At 39.9% G+C, this 13746-nt stretch overlaps 1 protein-coding gene across 1 annotated transcript; it reads right to left on the bottom strand.

Moving 5' to 3' along the window:
- Nucleotides 1–9750: 9750 nt before the first annotated feature.
- On the bottom strand, nucleotides 9751–13513 carry LOC148804098 (uncharacterized). The gene is made up of 5 exons (XM_088899458.1): nucleotides 13434–13513; nucleotides 11497–11684; nucleotides 10694–11120; nucleotides 10469–10611; nucleotides 9751–10328 (listed from the first exon to the last, which is right to left on the bottom strand). Exons 1-5 carry the CDS (start codon nucleotides 13511–13513, stop codon nucleotides 9751–9753), a joined length of 1416 nt encoding a protein of 471 aa, XP_088755584.1.
- Nucleotides 13514–13746: the final 233 nt, after the last annotated feature.

The raw sequence follows: 13746 nt of genomic DNA, 5'->3' as shown, positions 1-13746 counted from the left end.
CCTCCCCACGCCTCCCAACAGAGAGAAAAGTGAATCGATCACTCCGGGAGGCCTAGAAAATTTTAGAAACCAAACCGCCCTCTTCAGAAAATCAAAAGAAAACTAACAATACCTGGGCGCCCAAGATCAGATAAAAAACAAAGAGTCCAACTTTTTTGGGACTCTTCCCCATACTCCAGTTCTTCCTGATTTTGATGCCGAACAGTAGATCACCTTCCTGATGTCTAGATCCCACCAAAAACTCCAAGAATTGGGCAATCTATAGTAGATCGATCAGCCCTTTACTACTTCATGCAGTCGGCTGATTTAGGGCTGCATGAGAATGCTTCAAGAAACCCTAGCCAATGCTCTGATACCAAGTAGGAATCTGCTGAATTAAAAAATATGAAAGAAAGTAGTTTCTTGAAGAGAGAAGGAGAAGAAGAGAAGAAGAGAAGTTGAAAAGAAAAGAGAGCAAAACATAAAACAACATATATAACACTCAGAAACATAATAAAATTTGGACTCACATAACTATTGTGGTCCCCACCTCCTATCTAACAGCTAACATAAAACATCTACTCAGAAAAACAACATAAAACTAATTAATCTTCAACAATAATCTTAAATAAGGTCCTCCTTCCTTTAATATAAAGATTTTTATTAAAAATAATATTAAATGGGATCCTCCTTCCATCTCATCCCCCTCCTCTTAAGGAGGCTTATGCTTTGAACTACGCTTATGCTTTGAACTACGCTTTGAACTACGTTTTGAACTACGCTTTATGCCTCTAGGTAGTGGAGTGCCTCGCGTCACGTCTCCGCGTTTTAAAGCATTGCTTCCAACAAGCCTTTGGTGCTGTTTCACATCCTTTATGGGCTCATCATTGCAGTTCTCAAGTTTGTGATTCACACCAATATGTGTGTCAATTGGTTTGGTACCAAGTTTTCTAGTGTCCTTCAGAAGGTCAAGAGTATACTTCCTTTGAGAGATGAAGATGCCCTATTGAGAGCGGGCAACCTCAATTCCAAGGAAGTAACATAATGGCCCCAAATCCTTCACTTCAAACTGTGTGGCTAAGAACTTCTTCAACCTCTGTATTTCTGAGACCCAATTACTAGTGATAACAATGTCATCCACATAAACAATTAAGGTTGCTATTTTCCCTTGTTATTTTTTCACAAATAGTGTGGTTAGTTTGGCATTGTCTGAAGCCCATATGTTGAACAACATGGTGAAATATGCTAAACCAGGCCCTAGGGGACTGTTGTAACCCGTACAAAGACTTCAACTTGCAAACTTTCTACTCACTACCTTTTGCACAGAAACTAGGAGGTTGGTCCATGTACCCTTTCAACTCTAAATCACCATTAAAGAAGTTACTTTTAATGCCTAATTGATGGAGTTCCCAATCTAGATTTGCTGCAAGTGAGAGGACTCAAATAGAGTTCATCTTGTTAGACAGTTTTGTATGCCCTTAGCTTCAATCCGATTTGATGTACTTTATGAGTTTATTGTAAATGAATAAAAGTGCATATTTGATTCATGTTCCCTTGGTATGTTTCTATGTAATACCCTTAAACTGGATATTTAATGAGACTCGTGTTAGTTTAGAATGTTCACAGCCAGTGGGTCGGTCTGGGGAGACCTATCCTGATAAGGTTGATACTGTGGTGCCACCAAGTCGGTTGGGGTGGCCTGTCTCAGCTGCCAGGGTGAGACCCTAGGCACATACAATGTAGGGATTGAATCTTTGAACTTGATCAGATTTCCAGTATTGCCTTGGACCTTGGAGATTGATGGGCAAAACTGGAAAGTTACACCCGATCCCTAGACTCGATTATGATACTACACTAGGTGTCGGATTGGGCTGTCTTTGATGTACCAATCAGTGAGATCCTTAGCGGGGGTCAAAACCTGGGTATGTTGGGACAGTCTGAGAATTCATCTGAGTGGGTGATCATAGTGACAGGATCAGCCCCTTTGTCGAACAAAGGTAATGATCGGGGATGCACTCTCACTGATGGAAACCAAGACTGCCGGCAGCCGATTTCAACCGTTGAGATTTGTTTTGCAAAGTATATTTTATATGAGATATAAAAGTATATATATTATGGTTTCTAAAATGTTTGCAAGAAGGTTTTAATTCCCGGGATCCATATAAGTAGAGAGTGCAGCACTGTTCCTTGCAGTCGAGGGAGAGGTCCTCTCTTGTCGGGCAGGGTATGATCATTATGGACTGAGAGGTTATGTGCAAGACCATCGAGGGTAATACCTGATGGCTAATCTTGCATCTGCCCACAATCCCTGGGTGTTACAAGGTGGCTTGGCCCAGGGACCACTTAGGGTAAGTGTTGGGCCCATAGAGCCCATTTGATGGGTTTCAGGGGGTGCACTGTCCATAACAGTGTATTCGGCCAGGCCTTGTAACAAAGGCTGGGCCGAACCCATGTGGCTGATGTGTAGATCAATGCTTGGGTCCCACGCTATACAAGGAAGCCCAATTGGGCAGCAGTTAGGAAGGTTAAGTGAGCACATAAGCTTAATGGGCCTAAAGCCCATTTCGAACTGGGCTAATTAATTAGTTAATTATGGGGCGAATTCTGAGATGGATTAGCTGATAGGATAGTGTCTTGACCCTATCCACTCAGAGAGTCCAGATCTAAATGTGATTCAGATCTAGAAACCTCCTAATGAGATTAGGAGAATGCTGATGTAATCTTTAGATAAGATAAGGGTTTATCCTTATCACTTAAAGAGAAGGCTGATCCAAATATGATTTGGATAAGCAACTTCTAATTGGATTAGGAGCTGATCTTTTTTAGGTTAACAAAAGAAGGAGGGGGCGACACCCTTTAGAAGACACACATTCAGATCCTCTTTAGTGCTAAAATCAAAGAAGGTAGAATTAAGCATCCCTGCAGAATTCTTTCTTGCCGCCTCCCTGTTCTTGCCGCCCCTGCTTGCTAGTTCGATTTCCAGTTGTGGGAGAAGTCAAGATTCGATCTTGACATCAGTTCTTTCAGAAAGAATTGATAGGAAGCTATGCTCACGTGCCATCCTACTGTTTCTTGCGAAGGACAGAGTTCTTGGAGAAGAACACTGCTGATTCTGCTCCATCCTGCACAGCGCCATCTTCAGTGGGAGTAGTCTTTGGATCCTTCCTTGGGCGTGAACACCTTCGTTGGGGGATACTGTTTCTCCGTATCAGGTATAATCCTCTACTACTTCTTTTGGTTCAGATCTGGTTCAGTTTATGGTTCAAGAATGATCCTTGAAAATATGATTTTCTAAATAGGGAATGCGATTCCCAGTTGAAGGGAGAGAAAAATTTTTGAAATTCGCCCCCTTATTCCGCAATCTTTAGGCATCCATACGATGGATCTCTCATCCCTTCACATCTTTGCTACAAGAGCAAAGCTTTTAGCATAATCAATCCCTTATATCGAGTAAATTCTTTTGCCACAAGGCGTGCTTTGTACTTCTCAACTGTGCCATCTACCTTATGTTTCATTGAAAACACCCATTTGCACCCCACAGGTTCTTTTCCTTTAGGAAGATCCACTAACTCCTACGTGCCATTTTTATGTAGGGCATTAATTTCCTCTTTCATAGCATTTGTCCATTTAGGAACTGATAAAGCCTTTGCAACACTCTTAGGAGTGGGGACACTATCAACGACTGAAAGGAAGGCATGAAAAGAAGGTGAAATATTCTCATAGGACAAAAATTTATCCATAGGGTGGTGAGTGGTACATGATCTGACACTTTTCCTTTTTGCAATAGGAAGATCCAAATCATAAATTGAAGTATCAATATTAAGAGGTTCAGGAGAATCAATTGGAATAATTGTACATGGATGAGGTGAGGGATCTAACTCTTAGGAGTGCGATGGCATTGGTTGCACAGCTTAAGGTTGCTCCACATGGGTAGGAGAGAGATCATGAACAAAACACTTGCAGCTAAAGACACATGGGTATGGGAAACAGAGGAGACATTGGGAAAAGAAATTTGTGAGGAGTCCTATATTCCAACAAGTGAGAAGGCATGCAGTTGATAACATAGTCCGAGGTTAGAACAACATTCATCCAAATTTTTGTTGGAACATTCATTTGTAAGAGTAATCCTCGGGTAACTTCTAGGAGGCGTCAATTCTTTCTCTCTACAACCCCATTTTGTTGAGGGGTTTTGGCACAGGAGCTTCAGTGAAGGGAGCCACACGAGGCAAAGGAGCCAGTTAGATAACCATGGAAGTACTTCTTCACATTGTCTGATTGGAAAACTCATTTCTCAGTCTGAAAATGAGTATAAATCATACCTTGAAAATCTTTCATCAGTTTTGGAACTTCTTCTCGAGAGTGCATAGGATAAACCCAAGTGTATAGAGAGAAATCATCTATAAATGAGATAAAGTACTTATAGCCATTCTTAGTTGGAATATTAACATGGCTCCACACATCAGAGTACACAAGATAAAAGGAAAATTCTGATATTTTATTTCGTAAAGGAAATGAAGTTCTACAATGCTTACTCAACTAACACACTTGACACCGAAAATCACTGACCGACACAGACTTGAACAGTTCTAGAAACAAATGCTTCAAAGACTCAAAAGACATGGCCCAAACAATGGTGGCACAACATAACTTGGCTCTTGATTGATTCAAGGACTCTGAAACTGCAAGACCATCTTTGTTCTCCAGCATGTAAAGGCCATCAACCATGTTTCCTCTACCAATCGTCTTCTCGGAGGTCAAATCTTGGAAAACACAAGAATGTGGGAGAAAGGTTACTGAACAATTCAAAGCATGTGTAATAATACTAACAAACAATACTCATAAAAAATACTACTAACAAACAACAAATTAATAGGTAACCTTGGAACATGCAAGACATCTGATAGGGAAGGGCCAAGGGTATATGGATGGAAATGGATTGACTTACTAGTCATATGATTTGAGGCTCTGGAACTAATTATCCATGGGGATTCCGGAGTCCCAGAGGCAACATGGAAGGTAGAGGTGGAGTTACCTGGGGAGGATGCAAAATAAGTTGAAGGAGTTGTTCTAGTTTCTGCATGTCTAAGAGCCCTACCATATTGCTCTAGATGGTCATGGAAGGAGTTAATAATATCCTCCTTGAGATTAGAACTGGGGGGCAATCTTGAGATGAAGTCATGGCTGAATTTCCATACTGTGAATCATGAGCTGCTAAGTTGGCAGAGGTAAGCTTCTTCTGATTTGGTTTGCTATTCCGATCCTGTGTTGTCTTGCTCTATTCTTGTGCCCACTTTGGCTTCCCATGCAACTCCTAGCAAGTTTCTCGGGTGTGCCTGAATTTCTGACAATGAGTGCACCATAGTTTGTCTTTATCATCTGCTCTTTTTTGACCATCTCCTTTCTTCCTTGAGTTCATGTTTCCCCTTACTGCTAAAGCAATAGGCTCGCCCTCAGGGGCATTAGTAGCTGATTTCCAACCTTCCTTTGATTGAACAAGGGCATAGACTTCTTGAAGAGATGAAAGATCTTTGCTGCCCAGAATCTGCACTCTAATGGGCTCATACATAGACCCAACAAGAAAGCAAATACACGTTGCTGATACAAGTTGTTTATAAGTCTTGGCATCTTTTTCACTTTGCCACTCAATACTCTGGTAATAATCCAGCTCTTTCCAGACTGAAGTTAGGGCTGAATAGTAGGCAGATTAGCTTTTCTCCCCCTGCTTACATGTTGAGGATTCAGCCTGTAATTGGTAAATCCTGGCATAGTGCCTTTGTTCAGAGTATGTTGCCTTTGCTTGTTCCCATATTTCTTTTGCTGTTTCAGCCCACATAAAATTCTGCTTAACTGAAGATAACATGGATGTCAGAAACCATGACATAATCATACAGTTTTCTTGGTCCATTTTTCATATTTGGCAGTTCTTGATTTTGGTTCCTTCGCCTTCCCATTGATATACCCTGCATTTCCCCTAGCTGTAATGTACAGCCGCATCTCTTTGGACCAAGCCAAATAGTTCCTACCATCCAAAGGAGTGATAGTCATAGGGAAATTTAAAGTGTTTGGACCACCATTCAGTTCACCCTGATTGGATGTGGTTTCAGATGTTGATGAATCTTCAGTAGCCATAAAAAAATGTTTTTTTCTAGGTGAACAATAATCTACCGTCTTTCAGTCCGCACACACGGATGACAACCACCCCAACTCTTTAGAGATTTTCACACAAGTAGCAAACATACAACAGCTGCTGTCACACACGTACAGGTCTATCTGACCTTTTCAAAGGGCAATACAAGTCCAAGACCATCAACTACTACCACTGCAGTACTCTGTCAGTCGATTCAGGTGATTCGTGACCAACAAAGGTTTCAGGACCTTACAGATTTGAATCTACAGATCCACACAAAAGGGTCAAACATACCCTTACACCATTCTGCCACTGTAAACACAGCCTGTCCTTGGACTTTTTGCCAAGAACCAAGGCTACAAACAACCTAGTTCTTTAGATTCTGATCAGTCCGAGCAGATTTTGAAGGTTTTCAACCTAGAAATACCAACAACACAGAAAAAAGTAACCAACCTTGATGGAGAGCTTCAGTCGACCATCCACTTAATTCTGAAGTTATTTTCTTGAAAAACAATCATGTTCTGAGCAGAGGAAGAAGGACCGAAGTGTTCTCAGACCTAGGTCGAGTCTGTTCTTTTCAGTCCAGAAAAAAAAGGAAGAGTCACGATCAGAGAGGAGCAGACTTAGAGAGCAACGTCCTGCTCTGATACCATGTTTTCCAAGAAGAAGAAGAGAAGAGAAGAAGAGGAGAGAAAAGCTGTGAGAGAAGCAAAAAGTTTGCTGGTGGCGCCAGCCATTCTATTTATATATTAGGGTGACCATACAAAATATAAAAGAAAAGGAAAAAGACAAGAATACCCCTGCAGGTACAAGCTTAACATATTACATCAGTAAGCAAGTTGGTAAATTGTTAGTTGTTAGGTAGTGAAGAGGGCTTGAGCTGGTTTACATTGTACAAACAATGATCTTAAAATAAAATAATTTTCGACTATTTTGGTTTCCAAGACTAAAATGAAAAAACTGAAACTTTCTTATCTTGGCCAAATTAAAAATGACATGCATCTTTTTTTCTTTTTTTTGATACAAAAATGGTATGCCATCTTTGAATAAGATGCATGGCTTTACTTTCTTAGGCAACTGGAACTCTTGACATTTTTGGCCTTGAGTAAGAGAATATAAGCTGTGCCATATTGCTGTGGTGCACTGGATGACTTTTCTATGCTTTTCTTTTTGCAAGTCAAACTCTTCAGATGGGGAGATCTTGAAGGTGGAATTTAATCTCAGTCCAGTGGGAACTACATCCACTGACTTTACCAGCTGGCATCTTCCTATACTTGCTTTGCAGAAGTAAGATATGCTTTTCTGTGAGTAAATTATATGTAGGAGGATATGAGGTTTAAATCTTGATGTTATGGATTATATACTTAGGTGGTTGGTTTGAAATAAAAGAAGGGAAAGGAAAAGATAAGAAGGGAAGGGAAGAGAAACAGAATAGGTATCCCTATCCGTTGTTTGGTAAACCTATAGAAAAGGTAGGAAAAATTAATTTTCCCTTGTTTTGTTAGGCAAGGAAAACATATGGAAAAATTTCTTTGTTTTTTATTTTTAAATATTCAGTTGTTTGTGCTGCTGCTGCCTGCTGACCTGTCACATGGAACCTATATTCATGCAAAAGAGGCATCTATGGCATAATTCCAATTCCTGCACCTGGGGTTCTCATTCAAATAATAAGACACGTATATATAAAATGCTCAATGACATATACATAAAAGAAATATGTGGGGCCCATACCAGCAAAGCCAAAATTAACAATGTGAGCTAAAACAAGTAGGCAATATAGACAGAAGTGGATCAAATATGACAGCTAATATACATCAAAATGATTAATGTGAAACCAAAATGTAATTCATATACTAGTGGTCACTAGCATAGCTATAATTCATTTGATAGAGAAAAGAAATGGGCCAAGAAAAAGATCCATCCATGAGACCATGGGTTGGCAGCCCATATTTGGTGGCCCACATTCAAGGCAGTCCATGCATTAGCCCATTCTGGCAATGATGGCCAGCTCAAGTGGGGCCCATACAGATTATCTCAATCAAAGATTTGAAGCACATGCAGATTCAATGAAATATTTGATTTAGTATCATATCAATCAAAGATTGAGAACATATTTCTTTTCTTGTTTAGTTTTGATGGGGATTGAGAGAATAATTCTAGATTTTATTTCTTTCCTTGTTTCGTTATACTTGATTAGGAAGGTAATTATATTGTACATCTCAAAGGGGATTGAGTGCTCATCTTTATATACCATTGTAATTTTCAATTGGAGATGATGAATGAATGAATTTTAAATTACTCTTGCATGCTTTCTGGTTTGGTGTTGACTCCATCTCTAGGTGCTGATTCCAAGCTTATATAGGTGCTGACTCCTAGAGGAACCTAATGATGCTAACTCCATTTGGAACTATCTATTATTTCCTGCCGATTATCCTAGTTCTCTGCTGAATATATATATTTTTTTTCTATTAAACCTCAGCTTTAATATTCCTGGTTTGCTATTGTTATTGTTCCTGTTTTTGTTTTGCATTTAGGTTATTTCCTTGTTTTTTTATGTTAATAAATAAATTTCTGTTATCCTCAAGTGGTGTAACAGCCGCTCTACCAGCTCTTTATTTTCTTTCAATCCTATAATCATCAATTTTGAGCTTATTTTCACCCTATTTTTCAGTTTTAGCTTTACTTGTTTAGTGATTACTCAAACTCTTAAGTTCTGTCTAGCTTGCCTTGTTAAACAAAACAAAGTTAAACTTCAACCTACAAGTTGAAGGCTTTGTGGGCTCCAGCTTGTTTAAAGGTCCACAGCCACCTAACTAGCGTCTGTTTCACTGTTTGTTGCATCACCATTCTATAAAGTTCCTTTATATGTCCAGGGAACATAATTAATATAATTCAAACCATCAAACAAGGTATACCAATTTATCATGTGAAACTATAAGAAAAGAGTATGTTAAGTTTAGAGAAAAAGGGCCTTCCTATTGTTTGCTGAAGTGCAGAAGTAGAAGAAGAAGAGAAGAGAAGAGGAGAGATCAGTGAATGGGCGGCAATCTTCACTCAGCCGGCCCTAGAAGCTAATATTTGTATTAACTTTAAGATATTACAGCAAAAGACTAGAATTAGGACATAGAATGATAAATAAGCCCAACAACTAAAGGCCCATAGTAGACCATAGAATTAGGACATAGAATGATAAATAAGCCCACCAATACTTAATCACTCGACCCAACACTCCCCCTCAAGGTAAGCATGGATGTCAATGACGTTTAGCTTGCCAAGTAAGCCTAAGAACTTCTTAGAGGGTGTATAAGGAATGCAAAGTTCGCTCGAGACAATTCTCTCTCTTACAAAGTGTTGGTCAATCTCAATATGCTTAGTCCTATCATGTTGTACTGGGTTATTTGCAATGTTGATAGCAGCCTTGTTGTCATAATACAAGTAGAGGGGACCATCGACTTTCACCCCAAGCTCACCTAGGAGGGTCCTAAGCCACAACAGTTCTGCAACACCATGTGCCATAGCCCTATATTCAGCTTTTGCACTTGATCTCGCAACCACATTTTGCTTTTACTTCTCTAAGTAACCAAATTCCCCCCAACAAATGTGCAATATCTGGAAGTAGACTTCCTATCTCCAATCGATCCATCTCAATCAACATCAGTATATGCCTCTATTTCAAGTTTATTGTGCTTCTTGAACAGAATTCCTTTCTTTGGACATGTCTTCAAATACCTAAGGGTCCTTTCAATTGCTTTTATATGAGAAATCTTGGGACAATGCATGAACTGACTGACAACATGCACTACATAAGCTATATCAGGTTGGGTAAGAGATAGGTATATCAATTTTCCCACCAGCTTTTGGTATCTTTCTTTATCAAAATAGTCCTCACCAACCGATTCATGGAGGTATATATATATATGCCTTCTTGTGACCTCATCCACATAGACTATGAGAGCTGTAAGCATATTACCTTGTTTCCTTATAAATAAGGTATGGTTTGCACCACTCTGAGTGTATCCCACTTTCTTTATGGCCCTACAAAGGCTTTCAAACCAAGCTTGAGGAGATTGCTTAAGTCCATATAATACTTTCCTTAGCCTACATACCTTCCCATGAAAATCATAGCCAGGTGGAGGATTTATAAATACCTCATCATGTAGATCACCATTCAAGAAAGCGTTCTTTACATCCAACTGATGTAGCTTCCAAGAAAAATTTGCAGCTAATGACAATAGAACCCGAATTGGAGCAAAAGTCTTGAGTCAATCCCCTCCTCCTGAGTAAATCCTTTTGCCACTAGTCTGGCCTTATATCTTTCAATGGAACCATCCTCCTTGTGCTTCATAGTGAACACCCACTTACACTCCACAGTGCTCTTTCCTTTTGGTAGATCCACTAATTGCCAAGTCTTGGCCTTCATTTCCTCGTTCATTGCCTCTCTCCATCTTGGGTCAGACACTGCCTCTGAGTACTTAGTAGGAACATGAACAGAAGAAAGAGCAGGCCTAAAGGAATAGTAATTGAGATAAACAGGAATAAGAAACATATTTAGCAATGGGATGTCGAGTAGTATTAGAACTGACAGACTTACGAAGAGCAAGGGGAAGATCCAAGTCAAAAGTAGGAGTGATAGCATCAATGATAGGGTTATTTGGATCCACTGAGACAGATTGATCCGAGTCCTGTTGGTTGTTGCCACAAGTTGGAGGATCTCTTTTCCTTCTCATGTGGACAATTCTCATATCTCTCTGTTGTCTATTAATGGCATCAATCACATCTTCAATATCAGGAGTAGTAATAGGTTCAACAGGAGTCTCACTAGATTCACTTGGATAGCTAAAACTAAGAGGATCGGGAGGAGAAGATGGAAGTTTCGAAGCTGAAAGTGGCACAAAGAAAGAAGGATCCTCTTCCATCCTACTAGTCTCCCCCTGAAGAGGATTCCTGGAGGACTGAAAATAAGGCTGAGACTCGAAAAACACCACATCCTTGGTGACATACTTTTTCTTGGTAACTGGATCATAGCACTTGTAACCTTTTTGTGTGGGAGAGTACCCTAGGAAGACCCCCCTTTATAGCTCTAGGGCCCAACTTTGTCTTCCTAGGATCATTGACATGGATGAAGCACACACAACCAAAGACTTTGGGAGGAAGAGGGAAATCTGAGAAGTTAAGACAAAGGACAAAAAATGGAATTCTCATTCCCAACACCCTAGATGGCATTCTATTTATCAGATATGCTGCTGTAAGGACTGCTTGAGACCAATAGTTCTTGGGAACCTTGTGTTGAAACAGTAGGGCTCGAGTTGTCTCTAATAAGTGTCTACTCTTGCGCTCAACAACCTCGTTCTATTGAGAGGTACTAGTGCAAGATGATTGATGCAAAATACCTGCATCCTCCATGAACAGATTCAAGGAGCTTTCAAAATACTCAACAACATTATCTGAGCGAAACTGCTTAACTTTCTTGCAAAATTGAGTTTCAATCATTTTACAAAATGCCATGGTTATCCGTGGAATTTCATCACGCCCATTTAGTAAGTAGATCCATGTGCATCGTGAATAGTGATCAATAAAGCTGATAAAATAAGGAAAACCATCTGTAGAAACAAGAGGTAAAGGGCCCCACACATCAGAATGAACTAAATCAAAAGGAGTTTGAATTTCATTACTAGAAATTGGATAAAGAGTTCTACAATGTTTTGATAATTGACACACTTCATAGACCAAACTCTGACTCGAAACACACTTGAAAAACTAAGGAAATAATCCTTGCATCAAAGAAAAAGATAACTGACCTAGTCTAGCATGCCACAAATGTAACCTAGCTTAGGTATGGCAATTTTCCTCACACCCGACGGGACCCAACTTCCTCGACTCGATGGGGTTGGGGATGGGGATTGTTTTGGTGGGGTGGGGATGGGGATGAGGGTTAATAGGAATCCCCGATCGGGGTCGGGGTTAGGGATGGGGATTGAGGTCCCTGCCCCGGCCTGACCCCGGTTATATATATTAAATATACTATTATATTATATACATATTAAAACATATTTAAAACATTATTTATAATTAAATTTTTTATTTGTTTTAAGTAAATTTACTTTTCAAAAAATATTGTTATCTTAAAACATTTTGGGGATTTAGGTCCCTGCGATGAACCCATCCCCATTGAGGATCGGGGGTGGAGGACAAATTTTACCCCCGACGGGGATCAGGGACGGGGATGGGGAATGTGATCCCTACCCCAAACCTGCCCTGTTGCCATTCCTAACCTAACTATTGACTCATTATCCCGTCTACTGAAAGCAGATGACTGTAAGGCTGAACTGATGTTTGCATCAAAATAATAGAAACTTGCAGACTCATGACCGCTCCCAATTGTTCTTTTTGTCAATCTGTCTTGAAAGACACAATGAGTAGGAAAGAATGTTATGCTACAATTTAAGTTTTTTGTAAGCTTAGAAACAGATAATAAGTTTGAAATAAGATTGAGAACATGCAGAACAGATTTAAGAGAGAGATACTTGCCTAGGTTAATCTTCTCCTTTTCAGAGATGGTGGAGAGGGAACAATCAACAACTCTCATCTTATCTTGGCCAGACATCAAGTGATAAGAAGAAAATAAAGAAGACATGTGTGTCATATGGTCAGTAGCATTGAAATCAATAATCCAAGAGTTAGATACTATAGAACTAGTTACACTGTGAGCAGAGGCAGTACTTGATTTGGCAAGAGAGGTGGATGCAAGGGGATTGTTCCTTAGTTGAGCCATGGCTTGGCTAAGGATTTCTACCTCATCAGTTGTGAAATAAAAAAAGACCCTGATGTGTGGGAACTAGTGGTCTGTTCCATTGGAGGAGGTGCAATTGTATGTGTGTTCTTTGGGTTTCAACACTATTACTTATGACAACATTTTCCACTTGTTGTTTGGCTTCTTTTGAGGCTTCTTGTACTTCCTTAATGCAGCTGGTTTCAGGTGAGGATAAAGAATCTAGCAAGTTTCTTTTAGATGTTTGTCTCCTCCACAATGAGAGCACTTGAGGTGCCTCTTGTCTGAATGCTTGCCCCCCTTTTGGCTTGAATAAATTAAGGCTGAATGCTCAATAGGCTACACTTGGGTGTCTACTTGCATCACTTTCCTTCTAACCTCCTCATTCCTTACAAGATAGTAAACATGATATAAATCTGGAAGGTCATCCATTCCCAAAATTTGGGATCTTAAGCTTTCGTATATCGGGTCTAGGCCATCCAAGAGCTTAAAAGCTCTGCCTTCTATTTGTTTATTGTAAAGAGACTGGGCCGAATGGGCCCTAACATCCTCTCATACTTCTCAAAATCCAGCTTCATTGCAGCCAACTGCTCAATAGTTGATTTTTCTTCGCTTTCCTTACTTCCCCCTTCAAGCATTGTAGCAGCATTAGCAGTCTTGGATTTTCCCACATGACTGTCCTTCTTAGGGTTATTATTGTTCTTAAATCTATCAGGAAGAAGTTCAGGATGAAGCTTCCAGCAGGTGTCCTTTGTATGCCGTGATTTCTTGCAATATTCACACAACTGCTCTCTTTTCTCAGTAGGGCCCTTTGGTTTCATTCCCGCATGTGCAAAATGTTCTATAGATGGACTATGCAACTGCACCTACC

Source organism: Nelumbo nucifera, chromosome 1, assembly GCF_055504915.1.
Source record: "Nelumbo nucifera cultivar China Antique chromosome 1, China Antique-T2T, whole genome shotgun sequence".
Lineage (NCBI taxonomy): Eukaryota > Viridiplantae > Streptophyta > Magnoliopsida > Proteales > Nelumbonaceae > Nelumbo > Nelumbo nucifera.
Note: the sequence above shows the minus strand (reverse complement) of the source record. Positions and strands in the feature narration are given on the sequence as shown.

Coding starts and splice junctions, on each gene's coding strand:
- LOC148804098 (XM_088899458.1), bottom strand. CDS start 13,513: ATGCTTGAAGGGGGAAGTAAGGAAAGCGAAGAAAAATCAACTATTGAG. Junction 11,685..13,433: donor ATGAAGCTGGATTTTGAGAA/GTATGAGAGGAT, acceptor TTATTTTATCAG/CTTTATTGATCACTATTCAC. Junction 10,612..10,693: donor CTTCCCCTTGCTCTTCGTAA/GTCTGTCAGTTC, acceptor CTATTCCTTTAG/GCCTGCTCTTTCTTCTGTTC.